This window comes from Apis laboriosa, unplaced genomic scaffold (genome assembly GCF_014066325.1).
Source record: "Apis laboriosa isolate Shangri-la unplaced genomic scaffold, ASM1406632v1 scaffold14_cov150, whole genome shotgun sequence".
NCBI lineage: Eukaryota > Metazoa > Arthropoda > Insecta > Hymenoptera > Apidae > Apis > Apis laboriosa.
This window is the reverse complement of record NW_025221798.1, coordinates 1,206,122-1,223,916: the sequence shown is the minus strand read 5'-3', so window position 1 is coordinate 1,223,916 and position 17,795 is coordinate 1,206,122. Positions and strand designations below refer to the sequence as shown.

The following is a 17,795-nucleotide window of genomic DNA, read 5'->3' as shown; positions in this document are numbered from 1 at the left end:
TATATATCTATTATTTGTATATTTTATTTTTTAATTAAAATTTATTCATTGCTTCATTTATTTAATTATTTACACATTCATTTATTTAAACATTTATTTCATAACATATTTCTTAATTTATATTTTAACTTATTTATTTATCACTTACTCTTTTAGTTATTTATTTTTATGTTTATTTCTTAATTTTTTAATTTATATTTTCACTTCTTTATTTATTCATTTATTCTTTTATATATTCATTTCTACATTTATTTCTTGATTTATTTTTTAATTTATACTTTAATACGGGTCTCGATGTAGTCACCTCCTCGTTGGTGAGACCTGGTAATTGGCATCGGTTTCCAAAATTTTTTTTTTCAAAATTTTGTTCACGTAAAAAAAAAAAATATTTCATTAAAAAATTTTCGAAATATTTTAAACTTAAAAACATTTCGTCATTTATTATGATGAAATTATAGAAACCGATGGCAAGCTAAGAACTACACATGCACTTCAATCTAAACCTTGTATTATTTATTTAATTATTTTTCTCAATTATCAAACTGGACTGCATGTAAAATCTGTACAAGGATATTCTCGTCAATTCCATTTTTTATTTTATTTTTCTGACAGAATATCAATTCTTTGATAAAATTTTAATAACTCCTTTCTTCTTTTTTTTTTTTAAATAAGATAATATCCTTGATTTTTTAATTAATTAAATTAAATTTATATATATATATATATATATGAGATTAATTGCGAGTGATAAATTGCGACGAATGTAAAAGATTATTGTAAAAATCATTGTAAATATAATTGTAAATATAATTGTATATATTAATCTAGATAATTATTTCATTTCAAATTTTTTCAGATTTGTTTAATTTTTATATGATATTTTTTCTTTCAATATCTTATGTTGTTTAATTTGTTATTTCATATTCTCTGTTTTATATTTATAATTTGTTTAAATTAATCATTAATTTCAATGCTTTCTTTTTTTTTATTTAGCTTTAGATGGGTTTCGACGCGTAGTCATTTCTTCGTCGGTAATTGGGATAGTTTTTCGAAATTCATTTTTCAAAAAGAAATTTTCTAAATTTATCAAAAATATTTCGAAATATTATTAATTCACAAGTATTAAATATATCGAAAAATGATGGCAAGCTAAGAACTACGCACACCTGCACTCCAGTCTTAAATGTTACATTTATTTAATTCAATATTTTGCTCAATTATTCAATTATAGACTGGACTGCAGGTATCGTTAAACAGTGTAAAGAATATTCTTAACTTAAAGCGAAAAATAAAAAGATTCTTTTAATTTCAAAAAATTTCCATATTTTTTTATCCAAATCGTTTCTTCGTTTCTTCCTCAATTTATTCCCATTGGCTCCCTTCATCGTTCGTTTTTTTCGCGAAACGCTATCAACCACGCGTCACGCAATCATTGGTAAAAATCGTTGGACAGATGCTCTATTTCCGGTGATGAGTCGAGAGTCCGCGCTCTGATCGATTGGCACCTTCGAGTGCTCGATCAGAGTTAGATCTTACGGTCGAATTTGTCTTTGTAATCCGGCTCCGGTGGACTAGAGTTTACGATTCTATGCTCCTTCTTGTGTCGTTGGGACAAGCGATCGATTTTTTTTAATTTATATATATGTCATTATATATATGTTATTAATTTTAATATTTTGTTTTCCTTATTTAGCTTTAGGTGGATTTCGATGCGTAGTCACATTCTCGTGGTGAGACTTGATAATTGGCATCATTTTTTCAAAATTTTTCTTTTCAAAATTTTCTTTTAAAAAAAATATATGAAAAATATTTTATTAAAAAGATTCAATAATTTTCATTAGTAATTTTTTTTGAAAAAGATGTTAAACTAAGAACTATGCTTTAATTCATCTTCCTGTGTTCTAATTTAATTTTCTAATTTAATGATTTTTTAAATATTTATTTAATTTTTATCTTAAATTTTTTTATTGTATTTTTAATTCTGATCAATTTGATTAATTTTCATGTCAAATTTTCATATTTAATTCTTATTATATTTTTCATAAATGGAAATCCTTCATAGGATTTCAATATATAAGAAACTATAATTAATATTAAATTATATATTTTAATTTAAGTAAATAGATTCTCATCGTTTTAGCCAATCAGAAAGCTTGAAATGTTTCAGCCAATAAGAAAATCTATAATGCATGGCGTCATATGTCTGCCGAAAATCATCGAGATGTATTGTTGGTGCCAGTGATTTCAATTGCGCAATAAGTATTTAATTCTATTTATTGTTACTTTATTATGGAATTATATAAACTTTATTAGATTATATTAAACATTGTGACAACAAAATTAATTAATCTTTCGTATTCTTTTTGTTTTTTTCTTTCAATCGACTATTTCATTATTGAGGTTATCGGTATTATTCATATATATATTATATATTGCATTATAAATTTTGCAGTAAGATTTCAAATCATTATTGTTTTATTTTAATGTAATTTTAATATTATATTATATAAATTTAATTATATAAATTTTGTTTTGATTTTTATTTGTGCAGATTATAATTCGATTATAATGGATATCGAAGAAATAATGCTGTATAGCATATACATGTCATAATGATTTATAACCAATAATTTTCCGATATATTAATAACATTTTATTTTTTTTGTAAAAATATAAACATATTTGGAATAGATTTCTTTTTCTTCGTATTGAAAAATAAATGTACAATAGTTCATCGTAATAAATTTTATTTCGTCAAATTATTTCAATAATATATATTTATTTTCCAAGTATATTTAATTGTATTTATATATATATGTATATATATATATTTTTTTCTTTTGTCTTTTTTTTTTTTACTTTCTGCTATACTTAAAACTATAAATTTATATTTTATATTTTATATTTTTTATTGTAATGTTTTTTCAAGAAATTGGGATTCATTTATAATGTGCTCAACGAATTGCGATTTATTGCCGAATTATTGAATGTGTCCCCTTATATTTCAATATTGAATTGCGACATATCAGTATCGTATCGATAATTGTAGTGCTTAGACGTGTCATATTTCTGCAAAGTGTGATTTATTTTGTGTTGCGTAGTATTTATTTTCATAATTGTTCTTTATTATTCATATATTAGTGTGTGTTATTAATACATGTTTCTTATCATAATTAGAAATTCCTTTGGTGACTAAATTATTCTTTTTCTTTCATTTATCTATATTTTAGTATAACAGGTTAGAGTTATTCATGTTTTGACTTTTTAAAATAAAATTTATGCTTGATCGATATTTTATTTTAATATATTAGTTAATTTTATATATTATATACATTTTATGTGCTTTGATAGTTTTAATTTTGTTTTATACAGAATGTTAATTTTTGGATTAACTTCGAGCGGGAAAAGTTCCAATATGGACGCCATCATGTCACGTAATGACGCAGTAAAATTTGATATTTTGTACGTATATTATTTTTCTTTTACTTTATCCTATTAATGCAACTTTATTTTCAGAGAATTTTGTTTTGAGAAAATTTTTGTGATCGCGTGCAATGCAATTAATAGAATTAGTATTTATTTCGTAAAAGTTTCTTTACAATCCTTCTATAATCGCGAAATTAGAATCAATATTTGTTCGTCGATTGTAGCATAAACGAACAGATTAATAATCTCTTATTTATTTATTTTTTCTTTTTTAAATATTTGTTTTCGACACAAAATAGAATCAATATATCAAGAGAATGTGATCATCAATCACGTGAAGAGGTTATTATTCTTTTATATTTTCTTTCAATTCTTTAATTTTATTTTCTTTTATTTTATTTATGTATTTTTTAAGAAAAAAATTACATTTAATGTTTTTTTTTCTTTTTATTAAAGGTATTGGTAAACTTCATTTCATCTAGATATTAGCCTTGAAATTAGAAGACAAGAATATTTGTAATCGCGTGCAATATGGTTAATAGAATCAGTTTGCTTCGTAAAAGTTTTCTTAAATCTTTAAACGCGAAATTAGAACCAGTGCTTCTCTCAAAAGGACAAGACGATCATCCATCACTCGAACAGATAATTATATTTTATTCTATTCAAATTCTTCTTCTTCCATTCGTACAGAATCATTAGATTTTAAAATTTCAAATCTTTGTATTAAAATCTCAATTTTTAATATTATTATCACTCTTATCCTTTCTTATTACAATTTTTTCAAATAACTAAACGTGTTTTTAATTATGTTGTTCCATTTTTGTTACAGATGCTTCACCATGTCCACAACTACTATGACAATGGTCTTCTTGATTACTTCCTAGTAAACGTTCTTCGCTTCAAACGGTGAGTCGCATGCATTTATGTTTTTCCGGTCGCTCAATCACGTCGTAGGATGAAAAATCCGAATTGATACGAATGACTGGTATACGTAGAATTTTGCAAGAGCACAATGACCACTGGTATTTAATATACCCGTGAATAGTAACATTTTTTATGTGTTTTATTTATTATAGGCTAGGTTTTCTTGTGCATCGCGTTTTTGAATGTTTTAATAATAATACATGTAATATAATATTGACAATAAAATAAATTGAATAAAATTGATATTTAAAATTAAAAAATATATTTAATATTTTCAGAGTCATATATTTTGTGAATATTTGTTTATGAATTAGATATATATATTTTAATTAGTAATAAATGATTGAGATAATATTAATTAAATAATGAAGAAATCAGATATTATTCAACTTCGTTGTAATTATTGCATAATAGTTATGAGTTTAAATATTATCGTTAATGTGATATAATAATTAATTATTTTTAATTTTCATAAGTACATATATGAATTATTCGATTCTTAGAATATTAATTATAATAGAATTTTCATCAAAGAATGTATGAAATTTTATGCACAAGAAGACATTTCGCGACAAGCAGATTTCAGAATTAAAGCAACAAGTCAAGAATATAATTATTTATATAAATAGAAATAATGAGAATTAGATTTTTAATAGGTAAATATATATATAAATTAATTTTAGTTAATTTTTGATTAAATAGGTTATTTAAATTAAATATTAATACATAAATAATATTTGATAGATGAAATAATATAGTCTTAAAATAATAATCTATAAAGTAGACAATTAAAAATAGTATATTTTCAAGTATAATTATTGATACTAATTAAGTATTTAAAATAATTTAATATATATAAGTAGACAATTAATGTTAGCATAATGTTTTATGAAATGTTTATTTCATTTATTTCTTTGTCTTCTTTTTTTTGTTGTTATTCTGTACAACTATTAATACTTTAAATGTTTTTCAAATATACACTAAAAAGAGAATTTATTAAATACATAAAATATAACATAAAAAGAATGAAATAGATTATTATTAATGATTATATATATCCAATATTTATGATATATTTATAAATTATATAATATATTCAAATAATATGAGTTAATTGGCTGCAAACATGATTCTTATATTTATCTTTTCATATAATTAAGAGACATAAAAATAAAATATTTTCATATTTATTCTATAATTTAAAAAAATACTTTTCTCAATTTTTATTATTCGATTCTATTTTTTTAAAACTTTATTTCATTATAAGAAGAAGAAATTAGCAAGGGAAATTTAAAAAAATATTATATTTGGTATAGTTTACAATATTTTAGAAGGCAAAAAAAACATTCTAATTTTATTGAAGTCGATATTACAGAACATATGATATAAAATACTGCAAGATGTCGCGCCTATTCTTTTTATCGTCTATAATTATAATCTTATCCTTTGCTGATAATATTGAAAGTGATACTAAAATGATAATGAAACAATATATTTTTGTATTCCAAATTTTTTAGGATCTAGCATTATCGATTCATCATAAAATAAAATATCATAAAATAAAATTATAATATTCATAATAATCAGAATTTAAACTATAAATAAGATATAATGTTTTATATAATAAAATATAATTAATAATAAAAATGTAAATGAAAACAAAAAACATATTAATTAAACTAGTCAATATATCGATACAAAAAAAGTTGTTCCAAGGCAAAAAAAAAAAAAATAATATATATATATATTATGAATTTATATTTAATAATTAATATAATTTATGCATTGTCAAGTAATTATGCATTTTTTGCTCATGATATAATTTATTGCTTATGATATAATTTAATCGTGTTGAAATTCTCGCTGAAAGCACCGATATGTCTGTCATCTGCTATAAGATTAGCGTCAATCATTCATAAAATTAATTCCTTGTTAAATTAAACTGATGATTGAATTATTAGAAAATAGTAATCATATAAAATATTTCAATTAAAGAAAACTATCTATAAAATGATTAAAATGATTCTTTTTTTTTTTTTTTAAATTTTAAGTTTCATTTTATTATGCAATATTAAATTCTTTTTAATACTTATATAAGGTGTCTTTTAAAAAAAGTACTATTATTTAGTAATTAATAAAAGTATTTACTTTCAAAATACCTTTATTTTTGCAATATCTTTATTTTTTAACGAAGTGTTTTTTTTACCAAATTTTATATTGCATTTTAAAATTTGTCATATATGGATTAATTTTTAATTAATTAATTAATTAGCATATAAATGTTATAACAAATATTCTTATATATCATCTTTATGATATTTAATTTTTAATTATATTTATCATGATATGATTCAAATATATATATTTTTTCTTTTTTCGATTTTAACGGTATTTGAAATATTTATGGTATAATTTAAGATAAACGCTTTCAAAGAAGAAATATAGAAATTTGATTGAAAAATACACTCGTATTTAAAATAAAGACATATTTATTTCTTTTGCATAAATGTCATTGTTTCTTCCACAATGGGGGTTCGTCTCGTTTTAATTGGCCATTGAAAAAATGGTTTTTGAACTGATTTTTTTTTTTTTTTGAGCTTTCCATTCGACACTGGTTGATATTTGTCCAGCTATGACCTCTCTCAAAGAGCAATTCAATTAAATACAAACTGCTCGCAAAAGAGTTCCTTTCATGACTAGATTAACCATTCAAGCGTCAACTATAGTCTGCACGATAATTTTTTATTGTCTAAGATTTTAATCAATTGCACGTTTATTATTTACAACTTTTGAATCATAGAATATTAAAACGTTTTGATTTTTAATATCCTGCAATACTTAAGAGACTAATAACCAATTAATTAAAAATATATAGCGTGGAATGGCGTTACTTTCGTTTTTTTTTTTTTTAATATCATTAATATTATTAGCTAGAGTTCATTAGTGGATGAACAGCTACCGATGTCCCGGAACAGCTGACACTGTTATCTATATAATCTTGGAAATTGCTCTCGATCACCCACATCAAATCACTATAGCCAGGAATAACTTCTGTTGGCAGACGACAATCACCAGCTTTTTGGACTAATAAAAAGTTATCCTGCACGAAAGATGTGTCGGTATTCCACATGTAAATACTCGAATCACCTGAAAAGAATAAAAATATAATACCTCGCTTGTTTTCACAGTAGATATGTTATATATTATACACATATTATAAACAGATGACTAGAATAGAAATAATTAGATACGTGTAATTATCTGGTTGATCGAAATATAGATATAAATTTTGCCAAAAACATATGATTATTATTTTATAGTAATATTAGAAAAATAATTAGATTGTTTCCATTCAAATGAAAATAAATATAAATTTTACAATTGCACGTTTTTAATTATCAAAATTTGTAAATCTTGTAAATTTTTTAACATAAAATTTAAAACCAAAAGCATGTGATTCAAAATTACCATATCGTATATCGACCAAATATTCTCTTTTTAATTTAAATAATTTATTCATATTACAAAATTATGATTACTCAAAGGTAATGTACAGAAAATATGATTGAATCGCAATTATACATTTCGTATAAATTTTAAAATTTCCTCACCTTTGATCCTGAAGAAAATAGTGGCCGCATTGTCGGTGCCTAGAAGCACGATCTTATTTTTCTTCCCGCCGATGTCCACTATGGATCCATTCGCGTTTCCGGATCTCAGATTCACCGCCTTGATCGCGAACATTCTGTTGGATCCGAGGAAGGTGAAGTAGAGGACTGGGCCACAGCTCTCCCTCCTGACCAGCGCTATGTAGAGAGCGTCAGGTTTGTCCGTGCATCCTGCCACGGCTGCAGGAAGCACCACGCGATATCCAGTGTCGGTGGTCACGTTGTAAACAATGATGGCGCCTGTACCAGCGTCAGATATGTACACATACACCTGACCGTCCTCCGCGTAATCGACAGCCATGTATTGGAGACGAGAATTTATATCCGCCAAAGAGCTCAAATCGATCACTTTTACAACCTGCAATTAAAAATTGATACATTTATTAAATCTCTCTTTTGACTCTTATTGGATCATTTTTATAAATTGAATGGAAAATTAATTTATTTATCAAGACTCTGTTTTGAATCTTATTGGATTTTTATAAATTGGAATGGAAAATTAATTTATTTATTAAGTTTTTTGATATTTATTGAAGTTATGTCGATGTGGAATAAAGAATTAATTTATTGAAATTAATTTATTGAAATATCTTATCTGAAATAAAATATGGCCGATTTATAAATCAATTTTGATCTATATTTAAGTATTGATATTTGAATATTTATGTCATCAGAAACATCAATAGTGGCTTTTGTGGCTTGATTAGATGAGAGTTAGTAAAATTATGAATTATTAATATTATTGAGACCATTTGTAAAGATATAAGATTTAAAAATTAAGAAAACTCTAGAGCTCAATGGTAAGTCACAGTTCCAACAAAAAATGTTCATTACAATATTTAAATTTCACCATTAATTCTATTTACTTTTACCACATTCTATTTATTTAACTTTACTTAATTGATTAATAAAAACCAACTTAAAAAATTCCTTTCAACTACTTAATCATATTTTAAAATAGCATATTATACATCTAATTACAAAAAAGAAGTATAAAAAAAAACATTTATATAACATATATTAATACATTTACACTTTAAAAATATCAGGACAAAATCGAGTGAACGACAAAACAAGTTCGAAAGCATTAATCTACTTTAAGGCCAATTCCACACTAATCGAAGTTTACCTTTCCTGTTTTAGCGTTGACTCCAACGACCTTGGGCGGACATCTGCGCACAGGTTGCTCGAGAGTGTTTACGATTCCAACGTCGAGAATCCACAAGATATCTTGCACGTCCAAAACAATGTCAACAGCGCTTTGTAACGCCTGGCAATTGCCTTCTTCCTGGATGGCCCAGCACGGGAACGGCGCCACCTTCGGTTCGCAATTGTTCTGCGATTTCAAGTCGAGGATGCCCAAAGTGAATGGCACACCGGGTTTGTAACGCGGCAGAGCCAAGATCGCTTTATCTTCGAATATCTGGGCCCTCGTGGCTATCACGTTCCTTGCTATGTAACGACCACTCGTCTCGTAAATGTTTTTTGTGCTCTGACATGGCCAATCTAGACTGAGTCCAGAGAAGATCAGTGGTTGTGGCAACACTGGCGTTCCGTCGCTCAACTGGAAGATCTTCGTTAGACTGGTTAGACTGAGGATGACGCATAAGAGCTTCTTCATCCTGCCGCTTCTTCTGGAAAATAGATTCCCTGATTGTAAATAACGGTAATGATAATTGTGTAATTAATAAAAACAAAGAATATTTTATAAAAAATTTTACGTGCAAATGATTGTGATTTTTTGTTATAGATTTTGAATTGTTATTGATATTCTAAAACGATTAATATAATAAGGGAATCAAGAATACTTGAAAAAATTTTCCTTTATTGTAAATTACTAAAAGAAGAAAAATTTTAAAATTAATCAAATTTAGAAATTACTATTATTACAGAAGAGGAAATTTTTATTCATCGTTGAGGAGATCATGAATGGAGAAAAAGAATTTTATCGAGGAAAAATTAAAGACTTACACGATGATTATGATGCAAATGACACAGGCGTTCCAATATTCGAATCTTATATTTGACCGTATGCTTATATACAAAACGTGTCAGAAGAGTATCATCAATGACCGATAGTATGCATTATGAAGCAACATTTTTGCTCTTCCGGATGTCGCAATATTTCCGCTCGAGCGAGACGACGAGTTGCTTCTCCAAGAGCAACAAGGAAGTGTACACACTCGAAGTTTGTTTGTTAAATATGAAATAATGAAAACTTGAATCGTGAGATGAGCTTTCTTTCTTTGTTCGATAATTTTATAAATAAATCGGAAAAAACATTGTTATATCGCGTAAAATTTACGTGACGAGTATATCTTGCCGAAAATTATATATTAAATTACACTATCATTTTACCAACAATTTAATTAACGATTCACCATTGTCAATGATCGTAATATAATGACTCTGAGGATAATTTTTAAACATTTTTCGCATTTTTTTTTTTTCATCATTCTTCCGGGTCGAAGATATGCAAAGCAACAATGTTATTTCCTGTATTTCGCAACTGTTAGTGGATCATCGTACCTCTCGTATATAACTGGCGTAATATTAAAAGTTTCTCAGTTTAGTCGCCATAAGTAACTATGTACATCAAAGGACACTTTGCGCCTGCGTTTACATTGACGGCTATCTTGACCGTTGTTCTAGAATTAATTAGTTGCGGAAACGCGACGTTGCCGGAAACTATAAAATGGACAGGCGGAAATTTTGAGTGGCCGTCCTCAACCACCAAGAATATGTACAAAAGTAACGGAAAATACATCTCGAAGAATGTGATCGCCACTAGGGTCGCGATGCATAATAACGAAGCCATTGTGGCTTTGCCAAGGTAAAACGAGTTATCAATTTAAGTTTTTTTTTTAATTTTATCTTATATTTTGTTGAAATCAAAAATTTAAAATCGCCAATACGTTTCGTAAATTTAAAAAATTTTTTTTTATAATGAAAAATTGATCAACGAACGAATTGAAAGTGAAATTGATATTGTTATCTTTAGATTTTATTAATTTTTAAATAACAACAATTGCTAATATATTTTACATAAATTCAAAAACTTGATTTCAAAAAGTTAAGTTAGAATTTTGTAAGTACGAAAGATTTTTATATCGAGTATCTCTTGGTATAAATGAAATCACTATTGACTATTATATGTAACATTGATCTTGAATTAATAACAAAGAGAAGCAAAAACTATAAAAAATTATTATTGAATATATAATGAAAAATTTAAAAATATATGTATATAAAAGAAAATTGCAGATTATTAATTTTTGTATCAATTAATATTTGTTGTATCAATTAACATTTGGCTTGACATGTTTATTAGATCTAATTGATTTCAAGCAAACTGGTTTTCAATGTAGGTTCAAGGCAGGTATTCCAGCGACATTGGCGAAACTTTCTAAGGAGGCGCAAAACTGTGAAGCCACTTTGATCCCTTATCCTTGCTGGTCCCTTCAGGAAGAAGGAACCTGCACGGCTCTGCAAAACGTGGTAGATCTTTATTTGGATCCTCAAAATATTCTTTGGATCCTCGACACTGGAGTAGTGGACACTTTGGATGAACCTGTACGCAAATGTCCAGCAAAGGTTCTTGCTATCGATGTTAACACACAAAAGGTAAGATATCACTATCATTTGTAAAATCAATATCACCAAAAGTAAAAAAAATCACTTTTAAAAAATGCACAAAATAGGTTTTTAAATAATAGCAGAAAGGAGAAAAAAAGCCATCTTTATTAGTGATGTGTTTTAATTATTAACTGTAATCTATTTTATGATAATTTATCATTATTTAGTATGTTAATGAAATTACTCTTTCATTTTCTGTTTCAATCCATGAGAAATTAATCTTATTGATTTTATATAACATTTTAATTTAAGTTCAATTATTAAAAATAAAATAATTTATCATTATTTGCCATCATTTAGCGTGATATGAAATTATCCTCTTTTATTTACTATTATTTACTCTTATTCAATCTCATGAAACTAATTTTAAATTCATGATTGATATTGATGTAATGCACTCTAGAGGCATGTTCAGTTACTAGCGTGTTTCATAGCAGTTTGTTGTTGATTTTAGTATACTATTATGGTTTGATTTTTCTTTTACATCTTCTATTTGAACCTTGTGGAATTAAATACCATCTTTTTAAGAAGAATTGTGATAGAGGCAAGTTTAGCATGATTTATAGATGTTTATAGCGTAGTTTATCGTCATTTGTATTGGCATACTGATGTGAAATTTTTCCTTTTTAATTTCAATCCTGCAGAATCACACATCATTTTCTAAAGTACATTTTTTAAAGTAAAAAGTAAGAATATAAATAATAACAATAATAAGTGAAATATCATTGATTTATTGGACATGTTTTAATTTTTTATTAATAAATATTAAAATTAAAAATAGATATCTCATATTGCAAGCATTGTGATATATCAAAAGTTGAGCGTGATTGTAAAATAATGGCTACCGTTTCACAATTCTACGAGGAATTGTTCTTTTTATCCTTTCACCTGACACGCACGAGATATTTTTATCTTTGCCAATCAAACGAAATTGAATTATTGTCTGTATTAGTAGTTATAAAAATTCTCTAATGTAATATTATTATTACTAAGATCGATGAAATAATATAGCTTTAGATTCTTAAAAATGAGAATAAATTAATGGTTAATACATGAAATAAAGATTATTAATGAGGTCGAAATATTGTCACGATCTTCATACGTTGTATCCTTTCAACAATACTATGTTTTAAATGGAATTAATGGATTCTATGCTTACGTTTCAATCAAAGTATTCAATTGAGATTACTGCTTGATTAGCTGTGCGATCACGTTTCACATTCTTAAGTATTATGTAATACAACATAGGGCTGACATTAAATATTTTCAATTTACGAGTGTCTAAAATTGATTGAAAATTTTTTCCTCTTTTTCAAGTATTATAATTGCAATATTAATTTTTATACAAATTTCTTAAAAATTATTTGATTTTTATATAAATGTAATTTTAGAAATTTAGTGTTCCCTAGAATCGTTTTTTAGTGCTCTCTAGAATATATTTCGTTATATCGAAAATTTTCAAAATTTCCATTTTTAGATGATAAAATTGAGATAATATTTTACAATTCAAATCTAAATTATATTTTTAATTGAAATTAATTTTAAGGAAAATTTCATTAAAAATATAACTTCTTTTCTTTTCCAAATTGGAATATTTTATTATTAACATAATTAATTGCAATATAAATGTATTTAAAAATTTGTTGATCATATTATAAATTTCTTTAGAATCATTTCTTAATGCTTCTCAATTTTCCTATTTCACCAAACCAAACATTACATTTATAAAAAAAATTTAATTAAAATAAAATCTATCAACACTTCTTCATTTTAAATTAGAATATTCCACAATCATAATTATAATGTAAATTGAAAAACTTTTATGCCATTGAAAATTATATACAAAATATTCCCCAGAACTATCTTTAACTTTAGTACTCCCTAGAATTCTTCACGTAGAAATAACTTAATTAATCCTTTTCTTCTCTCTCTCTTTTTCACAGCTTATAAAAACCGTGGAATTGACTGGTCTGACGTCCCCCACGTCCCGTTTGCAATACGTGGTATCCGACTATACCCAAGACGGAAGAGTATTCATTTACGTATCTGACGCGGCCTCGAGAGCCATCCTCGTCTACGACGTGACTTCCGGTCGAGGTTACAGAGTCGTTCTACCCCAAGCCGTGAGCATGGGCTGCACCAGAAGGGACGTCCTCTATCTGGCCCTTCTCCGACGTTCAGATGGCAGCACTTGCCTAATCTTCACCTACTTGAGCAGCAGCCGTATGTTCTCGATAAGGACAGAGCATCTTCGAAACGGGTCCACGAGAGGAAAGATCCACGATCTCGGCATGAAACCGAGGAAGATGGTCATCTTGGGCACGGACAACGGAAGCGCCCTCTTCTTCCGGTACGAGGGGGAGGCGGACGTTTACAGATGGGATGCCGCGAGCAATCCTTTCGATCCAAGATGTTTCAAGAAGGTGTACACAAGTGCAGAGTGCAACCTCGTCACTCACGTCGTTGCCGATTACACGAGGGGGAGCATGAGAGTGCTCGAGTCGAATTTCCCTGATTACATGCAGGGCACGGTCGGTTGCGGTGCCACACAAATTTTGAACGTTATGTGATTAGCTAGAATTAATGTTTTGGAATTGAATAAATTGATCAAAATGAAATGAAAAGGATTTTTTTTTCTCGAAAGTAAAGAATTCTCGAGAATCAATTTGCAAGAATTGCAAGAATTTTTTGAAATCTTTGGATTCGCAGAATAAAACTCTCGAGAATATTTTACGGATGATAGTGAAAATTATTTATTAGAAAGAGAAAATGATAACGTTTCAACTTCAAATGTTATCAATAATAAAAAGGAATTATTTTTAAAGGAAAATATTAAAAAACGAATTGAGAAATATTCAATTTTATTTCTATATATTTCTTAACTTTATATAGGCTAATTTAACGATAAATATTATTGAAAAAATCGAATAATATCTAAATCATTTAATGCACGTTAATTTTTTCGATAATTACTCGCAAAATATATTTTTATTTTTTATAATTCTAGTCGCAAAAGTGTAAAGATAAACGACTACTTCTACGCCAATGCAGGGTCATAAATCAAGATGCAAATCATTTCGTGAGGTTGACCATGTGTATCCTGTATCTCGAATATACTTAATGCTGGGAAAAACAACAAAAGCCTTTCTCTGTTACAATCTCTCTCGTTCGTTGCTTTGATCACGATTAGTCGACAAGAAACTGTTTCCTTTTAATAGACATAGACTATATACAGAGTGAACGAGGTAAATGAGATAGGATTTAATTCTATATTATTCTATATTCTATATTATTCTCAAAAAGGTTGAAAATGAGAATTTGTCCAACGAGAATTGGAATTTAGGTCATGCTATTCGTAAATAAACTTTATAATACAACGTGGAAGATAACGAGTTCATTTCAAGTTTTTATTTTGTTTACCTTTTTTATTTCTTTCCCTTGGAATACTTGGATAGTAATACTAAATTGAAAGTATCTATTAGTCAATTGAAGGAAAGCAGTTATCTATTCAATAACAATAAAGTGAAATGATTATTTGTATTGAAGCAATGTATAAAATATTTACTATTATATATTATTACAAAGAATATAATAAAAAATTTGTGATTTGTATTATTAACTGTGTAGATCAAATTTGTAATTTGTATCAGTGGTTATATATATTAATTGCATTTACATGGTACTTGTACACAGTGTATCAACATAAAGAAAAAAAATAAATATATTCATCTTTGCAAAGATCAAATGAATTTTAGAACAAATACAAAAATCGATATGCAAAAATATTGATTAATATTTATTTATTAAATTATAAACAATTCGAGTTATCTTTATCTCGCTTCAACTAACACTTATTTAAACTACTATAATTTAATAAATAAGTCTCAATCGAAAAATTTTTGTATAACAATTTTTTTAATTGTTTTGATCTCTAGATTCTTCAATGAATTAATACGCTATATATTGATCTACGAAAAATTATAAATAATCACTCGAAAATATGTGCAAAATTAAAGAATTAATGTAATTCGAAATAGAATAATAAACTTACTTTTGAAAAATATTTAAAAATTTAAGTTCAGGAAATGAAGTAATATTAATTAATTACTGTTGGATAGATAAAAAAAAAAAGTCACGGAGAAATTAAATTCCTTTTAAGTAATTTTTGTACTCTTAAATTAATTCTATATTTGGTATTCTCGATTTGTTCAAATAAGGTAATCCTTCGTGACAAAAATGGGGAAAAAAAAAAAAAAATTTCAAATCGTGTTCCACTTTCTCTATGTCCCCAAAACAGGATAAACATGATTTAAACCTATCGTGTGTTGTTAAATTATATAACATCGGAAGATTCATTTCACGGTTAAATTTAATCATGTATCGTATGTTTAAAAAATTATTTATTTTTTAAAACTATTCTCACTTCCTATTTTCTAACATGTATCGATCCAATGAGAATTAAATGCTTGCGTGCAAACGTATCACGATCGACATGCAATTTTTCGATCGTACGATTATCCGAGCGTGCTAATGGAGCCGTTTATCGACTTTAAGGACGAGTTTTCGAAATCTCGATCAAAAAAGATTTGCGCGACACTATTAAATAAACGATTATGTTTTGTAAATTGAAAGTGTACTAGGAATTATGATACCATCGAACGGTTTTTTTTTTCCTTTCAATCGCCAAGAACGCCGTGAAATTTTTCGTAATGAACTGATTGCAACTTTTCTCATTCTCCTTTTTTCTTTTTTTTTTTCTCGTTATATGTAAAATTGATTATAACAAATTAAGTGAAAATAATTACAAAGTAATTATATTATAATATAATTATATATATAATTTATAATATTAATTTTATTAATCGAATTATGGTTTGCTCGGCGATAACGATAATTATATAATGAATTAACGAGATATATTATTGTATTTTGATTATGTAGTTTGATAAAAATAATTTATCAGTTTATTTTCTATAATATCGTAAAATATAAATTATGAAATTTGTAATAATTATTCATTACGATTTGTCGTGAATTTCATTTAAAAATTGTTTCATTTCAAGAAAATATTTCATGATTTGATAATGGTTTTTTTTTTTATTAAAATTCCTGTCAGTGAAAAATAAATAAATTATCTTTAAAATGGATAATAAAAATTTACATATTATACAAATTTATATATTTACATACATTTATATATTGCATTCAATATATTCAAATCGAATATTTTTATTCGAAGTTCAAATATGCAATATCTAAATATATATAGGAAGAAAGGATATTTGGTCTAAAAATTTAAATGGTGATTTTTCAAGTTAAAATAAGACAAAAATCCCTAGATCACTTGCAATAATTCTTTCCATTATCCATTAGTGTCGGTAATCCTTAAAGTGCGATCTTCTTTTCCAACATTTTAATGCGGTAAATCATTCCATCATGAATTTAATATTACACACTTTATTACTCATTTATCTCATAACAATATTAAATTTATTGATTTCAAACATTTTATAATTTTAAAAAACATTCAAAATAAAAGCTTGTTTACAATTTGATAATCATGATCTTTCCCAGAGTAGTTCTACAACTATCATTTTTTTCCATTAGTTTCATTAGCAGTTGGGATACCTTTCTATTACGAGAGCACGCCATTGATTTTCGCAAGAATGATAATTGAAACGATATTAACAAACTTTTAATATAGAATTTTATTAAGCAACTGTATTCAGTTAAATTATATAATTTAATTTCCATTTGTTTCTAGTTGGTTTAGTTTAAATTGCAAAAACTTGGAAAATTTGAAAATTTAGAAAAGCGAAAAAAAATTAAAAATATTAAATAATAAATATATAAGATTATCTTTTAAACAATATTTCATGTTTTATTATTATATTTTATTTCATGTTTCGCAATTAAATCTTATAATAAAAAAATACAGACTAGAATTACACGTGTCAGCTTGTAATTAATACGAAGGAGCGGAAAGAGTATTAAATATGTAACAATGTATTGACCAAACTTTCACCGACCATACCAGGAATCAAATTTGATACTGGATATTAAAGAAAATTATCATTACAAAAAAAAAGCGAACAGAAATTTAATATAATTTAAATTCTATATTGAATGTCGATTTTTATT

General features: G+C 26.1%; 2 protein-coding genes and 1 long non-coding RNA gene across 4 annotated transcripts; 2 read left to right on the top strand and 1 right to left on the bottom strand.

The window, feature by feature from the left end:
- The first annotated feature begins 3,089 nt into the window (after positions 1-3,089).
- Positions 3,090-9,299, top strand: LOC122710726. The gene is made up of 4 exons (XR_006345987.1): positions 3,090-3,238; positions 3,373-3,462; positions 4,256-4,332; positions 9,162-9,299. It is a non-coding gene; the product is annotated as an uncharacterized LOC122710726 (long non-coding RNA).
- Positions 6,915-9,678, bottom strand: LOC122710725 (major royal jelly protein 1-like). Its single transcript, XM_043928769.1, has 3 exons — positions 9,148-9,678; positions 7,962-8,376; positions 6,915-7,497 (listed from the first exon to the last, which is right to left on the bottom strand). Exons 1-3 carry the CDS (start codon positions 9,637-9,639, stop codon positions 7,277-7,279), a joined length of 1,128 nt encoding a protein of 375 aa, XP_043784704.1. The 5' UTR covers positions 9,640-9,678; the 3' UTR covers positions 6,915-7,276.
- LOC122710724 (protein yellow) lies at positions 9,289-15,299 on the top strand. Of its 2 annotated transcripts, XM_043928768.1 has the most exons (6): positions 9,289-9,398; positions 9,529-9,684; positions 9,769-10,206; positions 10,671-10,851; positions 11,387-11,642; positions 13,598-15,299. In XM_043928768.1, exons 4-6 carry the CDS (start codon positions 10,760-10,762, stop codon positions 14,222-14,224), a joined length of 975 nt encoding a protein of 324 aa, XP_043784703.1. In that variant the 5' UTR covers positions 9,289-9,398; positions 9,529-9,684; positions 9,769-10,206; positions 10,671-10,759; the 3' UTR covers positions 14,225-15,299. The 2 variants fall into 2 exon arrangements, with proteins under 2 accessions (XP_043784703.1, XP_043784702.1); XM_043928767.1 differs by having other exon boundaries at positions 9,769-10,851.
- Positions 15,300-17,795: the final 2,496 nt, after the last annotated feature.